Source organism: Rhinolophus sinicus, linkage group LG01 (genome assembly GCF_036562045.2).
Source record: "Rhinolophus sinicus isolate RSC01 linkage group LG01, ASM3656204v1, whole genome shotgun sequence".
In the NCBI taxonomy this organism is placed as follows: Eukaryota; Metazoa; Chordata; class Mammalia; order Chiroptera; family Rhinolophidae; genus Rhinolophus; species Rhinolophus sinicus.
Window position 1 is genome coordinate 180,031,160 of NC_133751.1, and position 23,638 is coordinate 180,054,797.

Consider the following 23,638-nt stretch of genomic DNA (forward strand, 5'->3'; position numbering starts at 1 on the left):
ATGGGAACCAAGTGCCTCCAAAATGCACTCTGTGCTGCCTCAAGATCATTATTTATTGCTCTTCTATTTAGAAACTATTTTTCTCTTATTCAAGGGTCCACTCAAAGTTCAGCTTTCAGTTAAATCTTATAACCACATACACATATCCCAAATGCAGAATTAACTGCTATCTCCAAGCTACTAGTCTATCTCATTAGTAGGCTCACACCATTTCAATTGGTTATCAATTTCAAGAGTTATTTCTGGGCAGGAACCTGACACTTACCTTGCACTCTTTAGGGTATATGGCACAATAGCCCAAGGCCCTTGATTCAAGATTGTTGTCAATTTTGAGTCTGTGCTGTGTTGTTTAATCATTGTGCCAATGAGACTTGCTGCCTATCAGCACACTCTGACTTCATTGTGGAAGTGTGTGATGCAATATAAAATATCTAACCTAAATCTAATCAAACCTCTAGACCTATCCTCCAGTCTACAGGAAATTCAGGAGACAGGAACAAATCAAATGATACTATTAGGGAAAAAAACAAAAAAACAAATGCAGAATGTAGGTGGGACATTCTAAAACAAAACTGGACTCTTCCAAAAAAAAAATGTCATGGGAAATACAGAATGATACAATCACTCTAGAAAATGGTTTGGCAGTTTCTTAAAAAAACTAAACATGACTACCATATTACCCAGCAATTGCATTCCTGGGCATTTATCCCAGAGAAATAAAAACTATACACAAACAAATGCTTGTAGCAGCTTTATTCATAATAGCCAAAAAGTGGAATCAGCTCAGATGTCCTTCCATAGGTACATGGTTAAACAAACTGCAGTACATATATGCCTTGGAATACAACTTAGCAATAAAAGGAATGAACTATCGATATACACAGCTTGGATGAATCTCCAGGGAATTATGCTGAGCAGAAAAGTCTACTCCCCAAAGATTTCATACTATATGATTCAATTTATAGTGCTTTCCTAGATTCTTCAACTCATACCTATGTCTTCTGAGTAGATTATGAGTGTGGGGACAGAGCCAGGAGTGCAGTTTCCAGGCTCTCTCCCTCACAGGGAAAGTTGCTCACTCAGGTAGTAAATGGCCATCAACTGTGATTGGATGGCCATCAGCTGTGGCTAGTCGGCCGTCAGCTGTAACCAGTGAGCCATTGGCCACTAATACAACTGCTGTGGCTACACCAGCAGAAAATGGGGGCTAGCAAGAAGATGGTGGCTGAGCTAGCAAGCGTGGTTTGCAGTTAGCACGGCAGATTGCAGCTAGCAAGTGAGGTTGGTTGGCAGAGAAAAGTAGACAGCAGGTTGCGGATAGTGTGGCTCCTGCTTCCTGTGTCTCCAACCCAGTCGCCAGCGAGAATATAGTGGTATGACTCTCCTATCTATGGCTCTGTGGGTGTTCCTTTTTGGCCTCACCATATCCTGCGCTATGTGGGGAGCGGGACCAGAGACCCCGCATGAGTCCCTGCATGACAATGAGCCTCTTAAAGGCAAGTACTATGTTTGATTCGTTTTTTTTCATATTTGCCCTCATGGACCTAGCAACTTGATCAAGTTCATCTATTGCAATCCAAGCTTTATTTTTCATAATAGATTACAAATGTTTTACAAAGGCCAGAGGTCCCAAATGCTGGCTAGTCTACAGGCTATATCACAATAACCTGGGATATCTTTTTCTAAAAGGTAGTTTTCCAAGTACCAACTCACACTGTTGAATCTGAATCTCTGGGGATGGGGCCTAGAAGTGTTTTCTTTTCTGCTTGGGGGGAGTGGGGAGATTCAGATATTAATTACTGAATATTTTGCATCCCCCAAAAAGCCAGTAACAAAAATCCCACTGGGGTTCTTCTTTGTTGACAACTCAGAAACTCTAAGTATATTGCCCACACTTCATGCAAGGAAAAAAGTGAGAAAAATGATTTTTGAGTCAATCATGGAAACATGTATTAGCAATGAACTTCCTCCAAGTTTCCCCCATCATCATGGCCAAAGGTTTTTTGATAGACACCACTGGTTTTTCCCTGATGAATGATTTGTACAAGTCCACCAGCAACTCAAGGATTATATATTTGCTGAGGTGACCCGGAGATTTGAAGTCCAGGTCATACTTTCTAGGTTGGAAGAATTCAGAGGCAATGATGCCCACGCCAGTTACAAGTTCTCAAGTCGCCAGCTTCCAACTGCATTCCATAGCAGTTCCAGAGCACTTTTATTCTATAAAATGTTGGGAGAACACCTTTCAACACTAACTTCCTATTGTTGCCACAAATTACAAATTTAGCAGCTTAAACAACATACATTTGCTATTTGTATGTCAGTTCTGCATGTCAGAAGTCTGACATGAGTCTTGCCAAACTAAAATCAAGGTGTCAGCAGGGCTGAATTCCTTTTTGGAGTTTCTAGGGGAGGATCTGTTTCCTTGCTTATCTGGGGTGTTGACAGAATTCAGTTCCTTAAAGACGTGGGACAGGGCTCATCTCTGTTTCCTTGCTGAGCGTCAGCCAAGGGCTGTTCTAGAGGTCACCCACATTCCTTGGCTTGTGGCCCCCTCCTCCTCCGTCAAAGGCAACAGCATGACAACTCTGACCCTTCTTCCATCATCATATGACTATTGAACTTTCTCTGTTTTTAAGGACTCATGTGATGACACTGGACCCACCCTGATAATCTCCCCCATTTCAAGGTTCACAACCTAGATCACATCTGCAAAATCCCTTTTGTCATGCAAGGTTCAAGGACTGGAACAGGGACAGCTCTGGAAGACATTCTTGAGCCTCCCACAATCCCCCTCATTGGTTTTCTCATTTCTCCTTGATGACATTGTTCAGGTGCAGTAAGTCTCAGCTCTAATGAGGCCATGGCTTCCCTTAAGTTTGCCAACAGGGAGGATCATGAACTCCTGCACTGCTAGCTTACTGCCAGCGTAACCATCGCTGATCACAATGAATGCTGGAACTGGCAGGAGGCCAGCAGATTTACAATTCTGTGACAGCAGGGGGATTCCCTTTTCAGCAACTCCAGCCTTAGAGATGGCAAGATATTCCTACTATGGCGCTCGTGCCAAATTTCAACCTACTCTCAGAGCCATCCATGTCCGTCATAAATTTGTCCTCTTCTGCTTCACAACATTCAGCTGCTTGCTAATCAGGGCAGGCCCAATAGTTTCATGGATGTGCTCGAGAGCCTCTGAGACGCCTTTGCCCATTGTCTTGAGCTTCAATGTCTCACACCAGTTGAGGTACCATTTAATATAGCTCTTAAGATACCTTTTCCAGTGCAGGACTCACTTCAAGAGTAGGATTTCCTCAAAAGCCAATGGTCTCACTGACAAAGAGCTTGAGAATAGGCATGGTGAATTTCTTCTCATATTTCTTATGCAGAAAAAGAGGCAGAGGAAAGGGTTCTGCAGAGGTCAGTTGAGTGTTAGCTCAACAAGCTCACTGCCTTCTATTTCCCTGAGCCCTTGGCCTGCTCAGCTTTTTTGCTATGTATTTTTTTAAAGCTCCCTAAATGATTCTGATGTGCAACTACACATGGGAACCACTGGTATAGGTTTTAAAGGGAAAGAAATGTTTTCAGTTATAAAACTTTTCAAACAAAAAAGATGTATTTTCTTTTTATTAGCCACGAAGTAAAGCATCTTTTGAGCTAAATTACATTACATTATACTTATTACATAATATACAACCATTAAGCCAATTTCAAAAAAGACAAATTTTATATTTCAATTAATTCAGTAAGGAGACATCAAAAATAAATAATGAAGGTCCTTTTTTATCCCCCTTTCCCCATTCCCTAAATTTATGTTTAAACCTGATATATATTTTGTAACACTAAAGTTATGGCTTTTTCTGTATTAGTGCTTTTTAAGATAATGATTATAAATGCAACTAATTTGAGAAAAAAAGGAACTAAATCCTTTCACCTACTGGTCTCTGGCTCATTATCTCCTTTGCCAATGAGATAACGCTACTGAGATTAACATGTGGGTATAATCTGCAGATACAAGTTTACCATTTTTTTCCATAATCTTGAGAATTTTTTCAGTATTAATCAAAAAATCAATTCTAAATACATCTGTATATATCTTATAAAAATACATTTTTAAAAAATGGGAAAAATTCTAAATACTGGGTTATATTCCTCTGCAGGTGAGTTGACATTATGAAGAGGCTTTGATTCCCTTATCTTTATCAGGATATTCTTCCACTTCAGAGGAGAACACCAACTCTGGGAGAGAAAATGAACAGATCATACTCAAAATGGTTTCCCAGTACCTCAAAAAGAGTTTTTTAGTTTAGATATAAACAGTCTTTTAAAATGTTGATATAATGTACAATAATAGAAAGCCCTCAAGTACAAGTAAATCTTGATAGTGAAATCTAATTTTAAAGGTGAGCTAACAAAAAATGTACAAGTTTTGCACTTTGAAAATTTCAAGTTTTAAATGTTTTGGTAACACCTGAAAAATAAAGCATATACACATATAATGGAGATAATATAAAAGCTCTCACCACAAATGTAAGTCACTTAGAGAATCCAGGATCCTTACACAGCTGAAAGTTCTAATTCTATAGTGATCATGATAACTTAAAATGGTGGTGAGGACACAGTAGAAGGACCTGGAACTAACAGGAGGTGTATGCCAGAATATCTTAAATGTGTTACCCCATTTAGTCACCATAAGGACCCCTATAAGTGAGGTATTACCATCCCCATTTTATATTTACTTTTAATATAAAATGTTATATAATTCACATTAGAAATAAAATGTTATATAATTCACATGGCCCTAAAAGAGAGCAGGATTCTGTAAATATTTAGTAACACATACTTTGTGATTTGTGAATACTACACAAGCCAGCTAGTGTAGTTTCAATCCCAACCACAGTATAGAATGTTATTAGTTGACATTTCTACATTTAAACTATTACTTAGCATATACACATAATTTATTAAAATACCAAGAAACATGAGAAAAGAAAACCTTAGGAACTGAATAAAATAAAGTCTTCTGATGTAAATATTAGATGAAAAATTCTTTGACTAAAAACTGTACTGAGCAAAAGAAAATAGCAAAATACATAAACCCTAAGATTTTAAAAAATACTTTACATATATCAAAAGAAATAAAGCAACAGGATATTTAGTGAAGCAACCTGAGAATGATGATGCAGAAATTCATAAATGAAAATACACAAGATTACATTTTTTTGTCTTGGCTTTTACAAATGGCAATGTTGGCAAGATCCTCAATTCAAGACTTCTGAGACAGGTTGTAATTAGTTGATCAAATTGCAGTTAAATGTTCGGGATGTTTAACAAATCAAGAACATAATAATAACCAAGGTCCAGAAAATATCGTAGAGATTCAAGGGTGAAATTGTGAAACATCTGTCAAGGAAATAGAACCTACACTACAAACACTAAGAGTTCCTAAAGAAGTACTAAAGGACTAGCAGTTTGCTAATACGACTCCTCTTCTTCAGGGGTGCCAAAAGGGGTCTGAGGGCTAGAGATCGGTAATCTCATGTGACATTGGGCACACTAAAGGTAGGATTACTAAACACTTCATTAGACAGTGCAGGTTAAGAATTCGTATCAGTTAGAGGGGGGGAGTAAGAATAATTCACTTTAACATGCATCTGACAGAGGCTACATAGATGAAGCATGGTTTATTTCAAATTAAGAGAGACTTTGATCTGAAGGAAACTAGGGAAAATGAAGAGCAGAGACTTTCTCTAAAATACTTGAAGGGCTCCAAAAGAGGAAATACCTCCCAAATATGCACAAGGGCCACCAGAGGCCCTCAGTAAGTACTTCAAGACGCCAGCTCTCTTAGACATTCCTCCCTGCTTCTCTTGGCATTGTTTCACCACTTGATTGTTACTCTTCCTGTGTTATTTTATTTTTAAATATGTTTTTGTTACCACAATATTATAAGTTATATCCATTCAAAGAAAATTTCTAAAATAATTATAGAACATTTCATAGTATTCTTACACTATTTGTTCCTTAATACCTTCACTAAGATCCATGTCTGGCCTATAAGACAAAAAAAGCCAAGATAATCCAACCAGAAGGGCTACCACCAGATTCACCACGATCCAGGGCTGGAGAACCTGTTCCTCAATTCCTGCTGCCCTAAAAATACAGAAAAACTCATTAGAAATGTCTTCATCTTGGTTCATATACCCAAATATATCTATTTTATGAATTTTAAAAATAAATAGCAGTCTTTACTTATAGAAATAACTACTAAAGCATGAAATAAAACATAATGCCCTATAAAATACACCATATACCATGTTTCCTCGAAAATAAGATCTAGCAAACAATCAGCTCTAATGCGTCTTTTGGAGCAAAAATTAATATAAGACCCAGTATTATATTATATATTATATTATATATTATATTATATCCAGTCTTGTATTATATTATATAATACAATAAGACCAGGTCTTATATTAATTTTTGCTCCAAAAGACGCATTAGAGCTGACTGTCCGGCTAGGTCTTATTTTTGGGGAAACACAGTATGTATATCATGAGAACACAGGTGCAAAGGTTATTGAATTCCAAACAGATCTGCTTTGTACACTGATAAAAATGAAAATTTAGTGTTGCCAAAATTTTTTTCTAAGTTTCTCTTCCGTCTACTACGGTGCTACTCTTCATGCAGTATCTTTCCTTTCTCTTTTTACCACGTGCCTCTAGCCACTTTCTCAAAAAAAGACTGCCTCTCTGAGTTTTGTGAACTGGAATCTCAGCCATCCCGTTAGCTTCACGGTTGGCCACTGCTCTGCGGGAGTTGGCTGTCTCTAGTCTGCTCCTTCTAGCATTGCTTGGTTTTCCAACTCTATCCAAACTACCAATTCACTTCCCTATTCTGGGGCGTCAGGCTCCCAATTGGGACTGAGGGTGCAGGGCTCTCTCATTCCCAGTTCATTGTGTAATGACATATCTTGAAACTAAAACTTAAGAGATTTAAAACATTTGTAAAAAGAAGACATTTCATTAAGAATGCAAGTGTTTATAACAATAGATATCCATTAACCAATGGAATAGGTATTTTCTTGCCACAATTTTGGAAACAAAAACAGAACCCTCATTATTATTTATGGATGAAAACACATAAAAGAGCAGAAGGATAAGAATAGTAACATTATTCCCATTGTCGCTATTATTACCATCAACAATTGCTAATGCTATTGTCAATCTTACCAGAGGCTACCATTAACAGAAGAAGGTGTGTAAAGGTGGATTCTGTCACTTGTCATTTGCTGACTCAGAGATAGTATAAGAGCAGTAAAGTACACTGAGAAAAAGACAAATGAAATTATCAATAATATATCTTTAACAGCTTGGTTTATTTTTAATTTATAGATTAAGGTAAAAATAATTTCTACTTTGGGAAATGATAATATAAAAGAAATTCATTTGATAAATTTCATTAGGCTGGACAGCTTTATATTATTTTTCAAGAATACAGGTACAGAAGGGTCTTTTGAGATGCTCACTACTTAATCACTAACACTGACAAGAATCTAGAAGATCATTTAAGAAATTATCTGACTTATTCAAGGTCCTAAAACCAGTTTCATTAATATTTTCATAACTGATATAAAATAGTATTTGTTACTGAAATGTCATACTAGGTCTATCTGTTTAACATCAAGTAGAAAATACAAAAGCTAAATATTAAGTAACCTAGAACAAAATCAAACTTTTAAAAGTTACTTAGATTAACCTCTATTGAAAAATAATTCTATCAAAATTATGCCTACCATTATAAATTCCACTGAACATCTATATGTAATGTTCATAAGTAGCAATAATATAAAATCTTTTAAAAATAAAATTACAACTTTCTTTGTTCAAAATTACAATGTAATTCAAGTATGAAACAGTTACCTAATTAAAGTATTTACTCACAGAAAGATGCTAAAGCTGTTGGATCCAGGGCAAGAAAATTTCGGATTGCTACTGATGTTTTAGCAAAGTCAATCCTAGAAAAATACAAAAGCCTCTTGTCACAGTGCAGCTGTAAACTTCTTACAAAACTGGACTCTCGGGCAACCCAGTCGGGAACCCCTCTCATTCCGAGAGCTGCGACTCTTTACTCTTTACTTTTAATAAACTATCCTCTTTTACACTCCTTGTCTCTCCTTGGTCCGTGCTTCCATTCTTCGGTTTCATGAGATATGATCCCGGCACAAAGAAAATTTTCTACATCATTTGGGGGCTCGTCCGGGATTGAAAGAAAGGTAAATATTATCTGTGCCTTTCTACTTGCTCACCTATGGGCCTTCCTCATTTTTTATCTCTTTCTCCTGTCACACAAAAAAACAAACAAACAAAAACAAAAAACTATACTCTCTTGATTCTAGTTTTTTCCTTCTTTATTCTAATGCTACCACATGTATCGTCTATTCTAAGCTTTAATTAGCTACAGTTTATACTTAACATACATGAAAGAATATCTTATTTACACAGTTCCACATAAAACTTTTAACTACAAGACTATTTCAGTCAATATTCCTTTGGAGTTAAGACATTCTGAAGAAACAAACTTGATCTGCGAAATTTCATTAGATTCTACCTTTTTCAATTAACCATATCAGTAGGCTATAAGTTGTTTTTCTTAATGGGTTGAACTGTATTCACAAAAAGATATGTTGAACTTCTAATCCCTGGTACCTATGAATGTGACCTTATTTAGAAATAGGGTCTTTGCAGATGTGATCAAGTTAAGATGAGGCCATTAGAATAGGTTATAATCCGATATGACTGGTGTCCTCATAAGAAGAGAAGAGACACAGACAGAGACCCACAGGGAAAACTGCCATGTGACAACAAAGGCAGAGATTGGAGTGATGATTCCACAAACCAAGTAATGTCAAGGACTGCCAGTGACAAATGGAAGCAAGGAGAGAGGCAGGGAACAGACTCTCTTGGAGCCCTTGTGAACAACATGATTTCAGACTGCTAGTCTACAAAACTGTAACAGAATAAATTCCTGTTGTTTTAAGCCACCTACCAGTTTAAAGTACTTTGTTAAAGCAGCCCAGACTCTCACCTATACTTGATTCAGATGATTTGGAAGATGATACAGTGGTAGCTCGGTTTTCGAACATCTCCGTTGATGAACATTTTGGTTTATGAACGCTGTAAATTTTATGGATCGATGGTATCTTTAGATAGAAAAATTCATGCTAAATTTGCAGTTTTGGGGGTTGATTTTAAAGGTCTGGAACAGATTAATCCATTTCTATGGGGAAACCATGCCTCGGTTTTCAGACGTTTCAGAACTTGAACAGTCTTCCAGAACGGATTATGTTCAAAAACTGAGGTACCAATGTATTCGGGACTTTTTGAGTTGATTATATCTAGCAGAAATTTTTGGACTTAAGAGTTCATGCTGGAATGGGTTAAGACTTCTAGGTATTTTTTATTTCACAGTATGCTCATTCCCCCCTCCAAAAAGAACAGAAACAGACTGGCTTAAAAAAAAAAGTCGGGCCAGCCTTGTGGCTCAGGTGGTTGGAGCGCCGTGCTCCTAACACAGAGGTCACCAGTTTGATTCAAACATGGGCCAGTGAGCTGCGCTCTCTACAGCTAAGACTGTGAACAACCTGGAGCTGGGCTGCTGTGAGCAGCTGGAGGTTGGCATGAGCGGGCTGCTATGTGCTGCCGTGGGCTACTGTGAGCAGCCGACCGATTGCCTCAGCTGGGGAGAGCACAAGGCTCATAATACCAGCATGGGCCAGGGAGCTTTGTCCTACACAACTAGACTGAGAAACAACAGCTTGAACCAAAGTGTGTGTGTGGGGGGAGGGGGCAGGGGAAGGTGGAAGAAACAGAAAAAAAAAAAAAGTAAAAATAATATTAATATCCTATAATTCTATTTTGAAAACTGTCATAGTGACACATTTTGCTCAACGTTTCCTCCTGAATAAAAGTTAGAGGGATCTTCAGTCACAATAGTCTTCCTTACCTGTCAAAAGCTGAAATTGTACTTAGAGCCAAGAGTAAGTAGAGAAGACTCTGGAATGGATATGCCAAGGTCTTGTATTGTTGCAGAAGGTTTGACAAGTTAGAAAGCTGATCTCCTGCTAGAACATATATCACAACAATATTCCACACAGCACAGCCAGCCAAGAAACCATGAGAAAAGAGACCAACCATCCTGAATGGAAAAGAGTTTAATTATTATACGTGAATTACTAAAGTAAACAGCTAAAGTACTTTTAAAGTCTCTTCACAGATAAGAATAAAATTCAACATTTCACAGAAAGTAAAAACAAGCTTTTTCTTTTTACTATACTGAAGGCAGATGATTTAACTCAAATTGAATGTTTAGAAAAAATACCTACTCACCATTTGAAGTAATCAATTTTGTTAACAGTGTTCAACAATCAACCTTTTTTTTTTTTAAAGTTATGGAACATTTGTGTTAAGAAAAGTCGAACAAAAGCAGCCACCTGAAAGCCCGGTGCACTGAAAGTGCAACATCTCTGGTGGTCCAAGAAGGCATCATGTCCATTGACACATCTATATTTTCTGTGGTCTTTATCAACTCTGCACGATCAGTGGCCTGGAATCGCCCTAAGAACACATTACCCCATCATTAACAACTAACCAGAGAGAACCCTGACAGTCTGTTTTTTTTTAATTAATCCACACCTAAGAACCCTCAGACAAAGACTTTGCTGTTTCTCCAAAAGTTCTCCCTGATTCAGTCCCTATTTCAAAAGGTTATTTTCTTTTGGTTGTTTAAACATACTACTTTTCTTATCTTTAGGGAAAACAAACAATGTCCACGCACTTTCTTCTCAACCCAAAACAGATGTTAAAGTAATAGTTTTAGAAATCGTATGTTTAATGAAATACAACAATGAACTTCCAAGAAAAAAAGTCACAGACCTTTAACATGACAAAGTGTAAAATATTCTAATTTAGAGACTTCAGAAGTATTAAAGTTTAAATGTCAATACTATAAAGGTAAATCAATATTTGAAAACACTTTAAATTTCTTAGGAAAAGATGCCAATGTGTGTAGCATGGCACTCTGTTATGAGAGAAAAGAAATGGACTGTTTCATAAACTTAAAATTTTCCTGTAAGTAACCATTCAAGTGTCAGCTCTGCAATACTGTGTGAGCAGAGCTTTATCCTTTTACTGTTCACGAGGAGGCTCCTTCTCACAAATGGACCTCGGGCAGCAGGAAAGGTTCCATTTCAATTATGCTTGCCATACTTGTACCTGGCTGTCAGGTATTTTGGAAGATGAAAGACAGAGATGCAACACCTAATTTTCCCTGAGAAAAGACAACTTCTGGGCTGACAACTGGTATTTTTTACGGTCAGTTATTCTAGTAGGGAAGTTTCTGTGCTAAGGGAATGAAGAACAAAAATGAGGATTGAGTGACATTGCTTGAAAACAGACTGAAGTAAATGAAATGGCCACATGGTATACCAGTAAACACACTTAACTAGAAGTCATGAAATCTTAATGAGTCCCAGTTCTGCACTAACCAACTGTGAGACTCTGGATAAGTCAGTTAGCCTCTCTGGATCACAGGTTTCTCACTGGCCAAGATCCCTTAGATGGCATATTACAGAACCAGAATTCTAAAACAACTTATGGAAAATCTAAATTGTAAATTTTAGGGACTAATCTTTATGTTTCAGAGCAGTTCTTCAGGCAGCATATTCACAGCATATCCATGGGAGGAGCATGTGGTTATGATCATGGTTTCAGGTTTTTCTTAAGCAATACAAATGCAGCCTTATAACCAGCACATGCTACACAACATCAGAACTATTTTCCCAAAGAATATATAGCTATAATGTTGAAAGTCATATTTAATATGGTAATACCATTATGTATGTTTTCTCATTTATTTTTAGTTAGAGGATTTATATCATTACCAGCCCCACCACCAACATTACTACCAACTGTAGAAAACTGGTAAAGTACACAAAGAAAAAAGAAATGGGTGGAAGGTAGGGGTAGATTTTTTAAATTACCCATAATTCCATAACTCAGAAACAACCAGCACTAATTTTGGCATATTTCCTTTTAGTCTTTTGTCCTACGCGTTCTATAGCTGACATCAAACTCTATGTGTGTGTGTTTATTTTTCATTAGAATCTTTCCATGAAATGTAAAATTCTCCCTAAACAATATTTTTAATGGTGCAGAAGATTTTACTGTATAGATATAGCATAACTGACTGAACTCATTCCCCTCCTCTTTTATATTCAGGTTATTTCCAGGTTTTCACTCTCATGAATAATAGTGTGATAATTAGCTTTGTGTATAAATTTTTGTCCATGTTTTTGTTTATTTCCTTAATTCAGATTTCCAGAAGTATAATTCCTAGATCAAAGGATATCCCTGTGTACTTTTTAAAGAGCTCATGTTCCAAAACGAGGAACTACTTACGGCTTTTTTCCACAAACACTTTGCCTACAGGCTGGCTAACGCCAGTGGGTACAGTGAATACAGATTGTTGTTCCGCATTACTTTGCTCATCAGTAATTATGTCTTCATCTTCCACTCCTAGCTCATTGGCATACTGCAATTTTGCTGGTTGGGTTTTCCTGCAATCAGGGAGAAGGTAAGAAAAATGGATGAGTATTGAATTTTTAAAGGCCCACATAAGGAGGTACCTATAAGTATAATGAAAAGAGCCCTGGACTTTGAGTGGAGAAACTTGGATTTTACTCAAACAGATTGGTTATTAACTATTATGTGCAGCAAGTCACCTTATTTCTCTGGACCTGTTTTCTCATCTGGACAATGAAGTGGCTGAACTAGATTTGTAAGATCCTTCCCAGACTTAAAATTATACGATTCTAGATAATGGTTACTATTTATAAGGTCATTTCCAAATGCAAATAGTAGTAGTGTTATACAACTTCCAGTGTACTTCTTTACAGTATGCAATTCTATTTTATCTGACAATTTCCTATGCTAAAATATACATTTTTATTTATTGCTGAAATAATCACAGTTTGAATCCTGTTAACATAAGAAAATAAATTATAACAGCCTATTTTACTAATATTACCTTTGATTTTTAATTCTGTAATATGTAATTTTTTGCTACTTACATAAAATCTTCTATTTTGTTCCTATTTTTTAGATACAGCGGCTAAGAATTTTTATTTAAGTACAATATTTTACTTTTCTCAGAGGTTTACTCTTCAAATTCATCATCATATTTAACTGATATTTTTGTAATACTACCTATCCTAGGGATACACAACTACAAGTATTTAATGAGACTTAATCAGAAGCTATTATTTAGGAGCTCCAAATTAAGCATCAGAGTATCCCTAAAGAATGTTTAAAAGAACAAATAAATTCTTACTTTGTTTTCCTTCGAGGTTTTTGAATAACTGGCTCCTCATCTGGCTCCACATCAATACCATTTTCATTTCGTAATAAAGATGGACTAGATGTCTTCTGGGTGAAGGCAGTCTCTAATTCTGAAAAAAAATAAATCAAAAAGTAGATTAAATTTTTGAATTGCTATAATGTAAAAAGAAAAGTAATATATAAGACATTTGTAATTCAAGAGAACCTTAAAATTTTTAATTGGGCAACAATTTTTTCACTATGTTACCAATTGTTAATTTTTTAAAAAATTACACCTCTAAACACTCAACAAAAAATTTGAAATTGCAATAGCAAACAACATAGGAAAAAATTAAGCAATCCAAAAGACACACAGGAAACAACGTGAAGACAGAAGCACAGAATGAAGTAACGCAGTCACAAGCCAAAGAATGCCAAGGACTGCCAACAACCACCAGAAGCCAGAAGGGGCAAGAATGGATTCTTTTCTAGCGGCTTCGAAGGGGGCATGGCCCTGTGCACACCTTGATTTTGAACTTCTATCCTCCAAAACTGTCAGAGACTAATTCCCGTTGTTTTAAATCACTCAGTTTGTGGTAATCTGTTTTGGCAGCCCTGGGAAATCAACGCAACATAATTTACAAAATGGGATCCTCTGATACATCCTATTTTATAACCTTTGTTTCTGACTCAACAACATATTACTGATGGTTTTCCATGTCACTATTTCCCTTTAATAATCCTGTTAATGGGTACTTGGTTTCTGTTAAATGGGTACAATGATTTATTTAGCCAGCACCACATTGCTAAATATTTGGTATTACCAGTTTCTACTCTTATAAATAATGTTGCAGTTAACATCCTTTAATTACTGTAGCTATTGTAGTTATTTCTATTCTTGTAAGTTCAAACAGCCTATAACAATTTACACTCCTATCAGCAGTGCATTAGTATACCCATTTCTCATCAGCACTGTGGATTCTGTAATTTTTAAAAAGTACTGCCAGTTTGATAGGCAAAGTAAATGGCATAGTATTGTTTATCTTACCTTGTGAATTGTGCCTGGGACATGGCAAGACTCAATAAATGTTGGCTGTTGCTTTATTATATTATTGTTAATACAGAATCTATCGTTTCTCCACTAATCTCACATGTCCATTTTATCATATACTAAATTCTTATACACACCAAGATCTAAACATTTTTATTTTAGTCCTGAATTTGTACCCCCTCCCTTATAATCTACACACATATGATCAAGAGACCCTCTAAAGTATTCTTGACTTAATCCAATGGAATTTCTCTAGTAATAAAAAGTTTAAGAAAGAAATAAAAAAGGAATATGGGTACGGAAAATGGGAACAGACAGGTTTTTAATCATATCCCCAAAATCGCAACTACTATCACAACCTAACCCTGGTTTCTTTACACACCAAGAGGCAGCTTCGTCTTCTTCTGTCTCCTTTGAACATGGGCTTCTGGATGCTCTATGGGTTCTTTATTTGGTGGCTCACTACCCTCAGATGGCCTACGAGTAGCAGTGTGTACAAGGCCTTCCACAGAAGCACTTCCTACAAAAAAAAGCAGAGTGGAAAAAAATGGGATAACTTGAGCAGAACTCACCAAGTCTTAAAAAGATGAGAAAAGAGGGAGTTAGAATGTCTCCTATATAATAATCCTTTCTTCTACAGAACTGATTATACCCCAAATCTTGATTTCCTCATCCGCACCTGTAACTTTGGGTTTTAAGTTGAGAAAACGAATAAGGGAACAAGGAAGAATGAGGAAGAAAAAAGGGAAGGGGAGGGGGCTGGGAAGAAGAACAAAAGAAGGGGATGAGGAGAATTTGCTTCAGAATTTTCAAAAAGGTGAAAACATTATGGAAACCATCACAACAGAGAACTCTCTTGTCTTATGCCTTAAGAATTACCAGCCTCTATATAGTTTAGTAGTTCATTAGTAAATTAACACATGATAAAGTCATTATGGATGAATGAGAGTTAGTAGATAATTTACAAATCTCTTCATTTGGTCATTCTTTTCAATCTTTCCCCTTATTAAGTCTTTGAACAGATTTCAAAACATTTTGGCAGATCTGAATTTTACTTGGCTACCTTCCCTTGCCTGTCTTCCTTACAAAAGAAGAAATATAAATGTATTAATAAACAAATTAAAAAGATACTTAACCTCATTAGTATCCAGATAAATGGAAACTAAAGTAAGTTACTTTTTGCCATCTAGATTGACAAAATAATTTCAAAGACTGATATTGTCCATTATTGTCCAGGATTTAGTGAATGTGACAATCAAACTCTGTTGGTGGCGATAAAATAACTAAAGCTTCCTTGAAGGCAATTTAGCAGAATCTATCATATTAATAATGCACAGGTCCTTTGTGTAGCAATTTCATTGCTAGCAATCCATCCTATGGAAATACCTCTTCTTCCCCATCACCATTTCAGCAGAACTGCAAAATTATAGGATTGAAAAATTGGAAGTAACCTAAGTGAATGATTTTAATAAAAACCTAGCAACATATCCCCTTTTTTTGTCTAGAGCACTCAGTTTTTGTTTTCTTTTTTTTCAAAGAAGGAAGCGCTGGTAGCTGGGATAGAGCTGTACCTCTCCTCCCCAACTCTGCCTTTATTGTACCCTCTACCTGTGGCTTTCCTATGTACATGTCTATATTTAACTGAGTGTATTTTTAGAGCCTAGCATTTCAGTATCTTTGTGAATCTAAGTTTCTGTGCATCTATTTTCTTTTTGTTTTAGCTGTGCGTCATTTTCTTTCCCTTTGCATCCATTTCCATTTTTTTCTTTTTCTCTGTCTATTCCTCCATTTGTTAGGCAATGATAAGCCAACATAAGTTTCTGACCAGGTTTAAAGTATGATCAGCTACAAGCTTTAAGGGGCTCATCCAGCAGTGGCGGGCAGGACTGACTAGAGTGGAAGAAAGCTAGAAGCACAGAGCAATGTTGGAATCTACCCTGATAGCTCAGGTGAGAAGAGGAAAGGAGCTAAATTACCTATAGTTGTGACAATGGAAATGAAAGGGGAAAAGAGACTAAAAGATACCATAGAAGAAGCAAGCTTATGAGAAGCAGCAAGTAGAGTGAAGGGATCAGTTAGAGGTGTTCAACCTGAGTGACTGCAAGAGTAGGGGTTCCATTAACAGAAGTAAGTGAGATGTAAAAACTGACTTATTGTGGAAGGTGATGAATTCTGAATGTGTGAGTTTGAGTTACAGACAGAACATCCAGGATTATTAGTGGATAACTAAAACAAAAAAGAGTTCATAGAAATTGCACATTATTGGAGCTATTTTTAATACCTAGATGATATGGCCCTGCCTTCACACTCATGCTCTCATGCAGATAGTTCTAACTGAAATGAGAGCTACAAGAACCTTCTGTCTCTAAATCCAGTATCCTGCTCAAGGGTCTGGAACCAATCATAACTTAAGACAACTTATGTTGTCTAGAGATGAAAGACCTCAAAGCGTCCAAGAATGTAGTGGAAGGAAGAATATTGGAGGCATAACCCTTTATTTCATGAATCCTTCTAGACACTCTTGAGGCATTCCACTGCCTTGTCCCTCACTGCCACCAGGAATCCCACTGCTTCAAAGTGACCTTGATTCTATCCTCAACACAGCACTGACTTGGGACTACTCTCTGATCTGTTCTATTTATCATGCCTAAGGTCCTGGAAAAACCTGTGATCCCACACAACAAAGAACAACTTCTTACCTAGCGTGGTTTTTGTTCTGGGCTTCTTCTTCTTAGGATGACTAAGTGGAGTATCATCTATAAAACAGAAAGAACAACACAAAAGGCTGCCTAAAATTCAATGCAGGTAACAGTCAAAAGGGAACTTAATAGGGAAGACCTTTCCCTCTCTTCCCTGGGTCCAGCCAACATCTACACATGAGGGGAAGAAGGCCAAAAACTCACAAAGTCAAAGATCCCCCATAGTGTGGTACCAGTAGCTCATTGCGGGTCAGTAATGTTAGAAACTGTGACACAGAAGGTGGGCTCACCAAATATTTACCTGATCCACTACATTTCCCAGCCTCCTTGCACTTAGGTTGTGGTCAATAGGCTGTGAGCAGAAGTGATCTGTGTCATTTGGGGGCCAAAACATTGAAGGAGCCAACCAATGAGCAACCCTCCAGCTTTCTCTTCCTCCCCTGTGGCAACTGAGGCCTCATGTTAAGATGGCAGAACCACAGGATGAAGTAGCCTGAATGATTAGTGAAGAGGTAGGGAAAGGTACCTGCCTGGATTGTTTCCACAATGGACTTTGCACTAACCAGAAATAATAATATATAATATTAAATCACTGAGATTTTGGGGTTAGTATAGCATTACCCAGTCTATCCTGATTAAATGAGATAAACGAAGACACAGTCCCTAACACAGAACTATACACTAGCCAAGAGTTATGATCTGAGTGACTCCATTCAGGGATGAGTGCTGTTATATTTGTCAAATATCTACCACATAACTAGTGTTAAAAGTCAACCATCATTTTAACATGGCAGTCATAGGAAAGCATTATGATAAAAAGATATTATACTATTATAAATTATTTCATTCAGATTTAATTTTAAGAGAAACATTAAGGAATCTAACTTTTGAACATCAAATACTATATTTACAAAGTTTTACATTAACCGTGAACTAACTTACCTTGAATAGCACTTTACATGACACCGACCAAATTTAATCAGAACAAAGACAAAAGAAAAAACTATTAATTAGCAGGTTATTGTATTGTCAGACTGAAAACTGACTTACATCATTACAAATTTAAAATAAAATTAGCCTTTACACAAAGTTGGCTAGCTTACAAACTAGTTTATTATTAATAAATATAAATAATACCAATATTTTCTGAACCAACTTATACACATTCCCCATTGTCTATTAATAACGTGGATTAAACAGATTAAGAATTCTTATTTTCGTCTCGGATTAACATTAGCCTAAACTCTGAGGAAACTATCCTAGCAAACAAAAGAGAATCGGAATTCTGATAAACAAGACACGAAAACATTCAGAATGGATCAATTATCCTACCATACTGACATTCAGGCTTTGAAACAGAACATTTAATTACAACTGTTATCCTAATGCTGCAAGGATTTTTTCACCTTTAAACTGTTAAGAAGCTTTTTCCTAAAATTTTCAAGAAATCTTTTCTGAATTATTACAGTTTTGCAATGGTAGTCAATTTTTCATTTTATTCATTTTGCATTTTTAAATTAAACAATGAAATTACTTTAAATTACTTTTACCTTGGCACAGGTGGAAGGGCTCGTGGAGGACGCTACAGGGAAAAAAAGAACATTACTTGTAAGTAAAAGCCCAGAGCATCTTAACTTCTTATATTCCAAATCTTTTGATTACCTGTTTCAAAGGGTAAAGCCAGGACGTACTGATGAGAATCAAATGGGTAATATTTAAATTTGTTCTACCGATTCTAAATTTCATATAAAATTCCCTCCTTCCTGTGTTCCTTATTATCTATAGGCCAGGTCCTGTTCTAAGCACTAAGGACATATTAATGAACAAAAGAGAGATCCTGCTTTCATGGAACTTTACATTCCAGGGGTTAAGTATTAGCCGATAACGTTAATATATGTATTAACAGTAATAAATGAGGGGGGTGAGGCCTCCTACTTTAGAGAAAGTCTCTCTCAGACACGTTGCTGAGAACTGAATAAGAAAGGAGCCAACATTTTTGGAATGGGAAGCAAATACAAAGGCCTTTAGGGGAGATTAGGCTTGGAGTGCTCCAGGTAAAAGAAGGCCAGTAAGGTGCAACAGTTACGAAGGAAAGGTAGGCAGAGGCCAGATTAATTAGGGTCTTGAAGACTGAGGAAAGGAATCTAGAATTTGTTTAAATTCAATAAGAAGCCAATGAAGGTTTTAAGCCACATAGTAACATACCTTTTAAAAAGATCATTCTGAATACAGGATGAAGAATGCATTTTTGGACAGAAAGAATGAGGGGAAAACCCCCTTATAAATGTTGCTTTACATGAATAAGGAAAGTTGTATTTGCAGTTTAGAGAGATTATAGTTAAGTCTTCTTGAAAGTTTCAAAATAAAATACTAGCAGAAATAGCTAGAAATCACTTTAATGTTCCAAGTATCTCATGCTGCTTGCAGAGGACATTGATTCAGAGAGTTAAATTTTAGACACTCTTTGTTCTGCAACTGTCCCATTCATTCAAACAGTGTATTAATACAAAAGATACAAGATGAGGACAAAGCAGGCTGTCTTAATACTATCCAGTACTCAAAATTACAACTGGAAAAGTACGATAATCACACGAAAGCACTTTTGTTCTAAAGATGCTATGAGTCACATTTTATCCAAGGCTCAGTTCACACAACTCCACATTTCAAAAGTCCCGCAAAAACGGAGCATCACCCATCCAACCACCCAACCTTTAAGCCCTTCAAAACTAGGACGGTTCAACTGGACACATGATCCTACGAACTCAAAAGTAACTAAAGCTCGCTTACCACCTGCTTCTTTCCCATTCTTTCTAAAGTGCCCGGCGGCCGCCGGCTCCCGGAGGCGCTCACACGCCCCTCAGCTCATACCCGCCGCGGCCGGCCGCGCGCGCAGGCGCACTGCGTCATCGGGCTGCGTCGCACAGGCCGCTCAGACCCGCAGCCTCCTCCGGGCACCGAGGGAAAGAGAGGGAGTGCGGGTAGCTGGCCTGGCCTTTCCGGTCTACCCCTGCGGGAAAGTGGGCACGGGAGTCGGGGCTGAAGTGCCTGGAGGAGAGACTCCAGCGGGCGTGGGAAAGCAATCAGTTTTCCCCATGGTTTTCCAAGTGGTTGCAGTGATTTGTTCGAGAGACGTAAGAGAAGAAAGAGCATGATTAAAAGTCTCCGCTGGCAAACAGCGATCTCTTTCCCCGGCGGCTGAATGCCCTCTGGGAGGAGCCGGTAAGCAGGGCCTCGTTGGCAGCCGAGAACCCGCAGGGGCCAGAGCGGCTGAGAAGTGAGGCGTCGTCATGACAACGCGCAACGAGATCCCCGGGAACTTCCCGCCTGGTTCCTCGAGTTCGGGTCCTGGCCTTGGTACGAACTTCCAGGGCCGCCCCAATCCAATCCTGAAAGCGCCGAAGGGTAGATGCGCGCACGCACTAGCTGGGCTCTCTCCCGATCCCTAGCGCGTAGGCTTCGGCCCCGCCCCAGGGGTAGCTGCAAGCGTTAGAAAAACACCCTCCTCCCAGGCCACTCGTCTGTATCTACGGGCGCCGCACTGCTCACCAGATGGTCCTCCAGCCGAAGTCCGGAGTCGGCCCTCATGGCTGCTTCCCTGCAGGGCTTCTTTGGCACAACCGCCGCGGGCCTGAGCCTAGTTCCCCGCGACGCTGCAGCCTCCGGGACCTCCGGGACCTGCGGGAGGCGGGGGCTTCGCGGCTCCTGACTAGGCCGCCGTCGTCTCCGCCCGCCTCTGCTCTGCCAAACCAGACGTCCCAAGGCGTCAGAGTTAGGGACGCACACATTTAGTACCGGGCCTAACGTTTTGGTTCGGATGGGTGTGTGTGTGTGTGTGCGTGCGCGCGTGTATGCTGTTAAAGGCAGTTCTCAAATTTTCTCCAGTTGTTTACCCTCCATCACACAGCTGCGCAAATAAAGTTTGGGACACCTTTCTCTCAAAGAAGCACAATATAAAATCAAATCCAGGCTCACATAAGTATAATCAAAAATGACTTCATTTTCGTTTGTTTGGTTGGGATTTTTTCCCCAGGAAGATAATATTCATGTTAAATTTTAAAAACTGCAAATATTTTGAAGCACTCACTCTGTTTTATAGCTAAGAAAGAGTGGGGGGATGTTATGGATATGGAGAAAGAGAATGATGCAGAAGATAGATGCAGGGGCAGGAAGAGTGACTGGAAGTCTCAGATCGAGCGAAGAAAGAAAAACAAGGCGTTTTGGAATAACATTCTCATCTTGTGGTTTTCTCAAACAGCGGTCTCTAGGACTAAAGTCCATTGAGTTTTCCTAATTTAGGCATAAGAGTAGATACTGGCTTTTGGAAAATTAATGATTGTTACAGCTCTGACCAGAAGAATAATTTTTCCTTGTAGCTTGATGTGTAAAATGATGAGTGCAGTACAGTTTCTGTAGGTTTTGATGTTAGATGTGAAATGTGTATATTAACCCATCTTTCTTGCTGAGTTAGTCAAGTAGGCACTTTTTGTAAAAGCCATTTTTATAAAACAAGTTTTATGAGATAAAATACAGTTTCTTAAAATATTACTTATTTTATTTAAAAAGCCCTTTTTATCTTAATTGTACAAAGACCATATGGAAATCCATGAAAGGTTCTCATGCTCAGTGATTTAGCATTGTTCATATTCTTATCAATTGCTTCATATGAGGTAAAGGAAAACATTTTTTCCCAAAAGCCAAATAGGTAACTCTGCATAACCATACAATGCAAATACGTTTTTTTTTTTCAAATAAGATTTGCAGCACTTACTAAGTTGCACACATTTTAAGAGAGAAAATACTGCTGTTTTAGATTGCAGAACTTTGTAACTGGTGAACATTTTTAAAACTCCAACATTAAGCAGAGGGCTCCCTTAAGACTCAGTATCAGAGGAAAGCCATGTCGCTGGTACCCACTGAGGCTCCTCCTGAGCCTTCTGAACTGCAGACAACAACTGGGCACATGCTTCTTGCAAATTGTCATTAACAATCACATGATCAAAAAACTGGCCAAACTGAGTCTCCATTTTTTGGGCTAACTCCTCCATCTCTTGTAGATCTTCATCCTTCAGGAGAAATAGAAAAATGTGGACAGCACAACATAAGGAAATGAATAGAAATAACACACAGTTTGTTATGCTGTTACATTCCATTGCGAAGCTATTTACAGAAAGAATTAGGTCAAATAAATGTTCTCTATTCTAAACCATTAACCTTATGCTTCTATCTTTAGTCTTACTTAATGTCCCCCTGGTCAAGATTTTGCAAAATTGAGTAACAGTTCATAGACAAACCAATCCTCTCAACTTCTCATTTGTACTTAAACTATCTTATTCTCTTATCTAAACACAGAAGCTCTCAAACCATATACAACAAAACCAAAGAAATTTTACCAGTTACATATAAATAAAACTTAAACATAAATTTCAAATGAACATTAATCTGATAAGAATGACATTATTTTGTAGATACAAAATGGCCACTTTCAATGTGAGGATGGTATGACCATTCTATGGAATTGAGCATACCTACATGACCTTTGCTTCATGATGACTTAATTCACTTATAATACTGTCTATTTCTACTATTGTGAAATATTCATTCCATAAAGGTCATTTGGCCTTCACTTGGCACTAGTGCATTAAATTCATTGCTTTTATTTTCTTATTTGTTCACAACAATTAAAATAGTACAACTTGTTGCCAACGCAATTATGGACACAGATATAAATGCAGGCACTGAAATCTTGTGGCAGTACTCCTTTACAAGGTGTCCATACGCATGATCCAGAAACAATTTTATTAATTTGTTCAGATTGCCATAAAAATGAGAGAACACAATTTTAAACGCCCATAAGACTCAGAGATGATATCCATGGACTCCATTGTCTGAAATGCAAACTGGAGAATCAGACTTTCATACAGTAGTCATTGAAAAATATGAAGATAAAAATGAGAGATAAAGGATAATATAAAGATACCTCATGCTCACTTCAGCAGCACATATACTAAAATTGAAACAATACAGAGATTAGTATGGCCCCTATGCAAGATTGGCACGCAGATTTGTGATGCATTCCATACATTTGATTTCATTTTCACAAGATGAAAAAGTTCCGTAGATCTGTTTCAGTGAGAATATACTTAACACTACTGGGCTAAACATTTAAAAATGTTTGAAATGGTAAGTTTTGTGCTTTATGTTATGTGTTTTTTTACCACACACACACAAAAATAAGTGGATATAATATCTTGATCTAGGTGATGGTTATCTGGGTGTGTATACATACGTAAAAATTAATTGAGCTGTACTTTTAAGATTTATACACCTTGCTGAATGTATGTTATGAGTTAAAATATTTAAAGTGGATTTAATGATAAAAAAGCTATATATAAAACTGAAAACAAATCACTTATTCTATGAAGAGCTTACTCCCGCCTGGTTTGGCCCCTTATTATTAACATCATCATTAATAAAAAATTTTATGTATATAAATGTATAAAGAGACTTCATATTTC

General features: G+C 37.4%; 2 protein-coding genes, 1 long non-coding RNA gene and 1 other non-coding gene across 5 annotated transcripts in view; 2 read left to right on the top strand and 2 right to left on the bottom strand.

Moving 5' to 3' along the window:
- Positions 1-3,594: 3,594 nt before the first annotated feature.
- On the bottom strand, positions 3,595-20,801 carry TMEM237 (transmembrane protein 237). Of its 2 annotated transcripts, none has more exons than XM_019726811.2 (13): positions 20,670-20,801; positions 18,674-18,705; positions 18,066-18,076; positions 17,124-17,180; positions 14,807-14,944; positions 13,387-13,504; positions 12,456-12,613; positions 10,490-10,613; positions 10,003-10,194; positions 7,941-8,014; positions 7,230-7,323; positions 6,029-6,150; positions 3,595-4,236 (listed from the first exon to the last, which is right to left on the bottom strand). In XM_019726811.2, exons 1-13 carry the CDS (start codon positions 20,706-20,708, stop codon positions 4,169-4,171), a joined length of 1,227 nt encoding a protein of 408 aa, XP_019582370.2. In that variant the 5' UTR covers positions 20,709-20,801; the 3' UTR covers positions 3,595-4,168. The 2 variants fall into 2 exon arrangements, with proteins under 2 accessions (XP_019582370.2, XP_019582371.2); XM_019726812.2 differs by lacking the exon at positions 20,670-20,801 and adding an exon at positions 19,911-20,066.
- On the top strand, positions 20,374-21,866 carry LOC109444992 (uncharacterized). The gene is made up of 2 exons (XR_002136978.2): positions 20,374-20,477; positions 20,633-21,866. It is a non-coding gene; the product is annotated as an uncharacterized LOC109444992 (long non-coding RNA).
- Positions 21,786-23,638, bottom strand: part of MPP4 (MAGUK p55 scaffold protein 4) — a 40,209-nt gene continuing 38,356 nt past the window's right edge. The window contains exon 21 of the mRNA XM_074340224.1: positions 21,786-22,186. Coding sequence (XP_074196325.1) covers positions 21,995-22,186 — 192 coding nt within the window. The 3' untranslated portion in view covers positions 21,786-21,994. The remainder of the gene's footprint in view (positions 22,187-23,638) is intronic.
- On the top strand, positions 23,104-23,207 carry LOC141568042 (U6 spliceosomal RNA). The gene has a single exon (XR_012491061.1). It is a non-coding gene; the product is annotated as a U6 spliceosomal RNA (small nuclear RNA).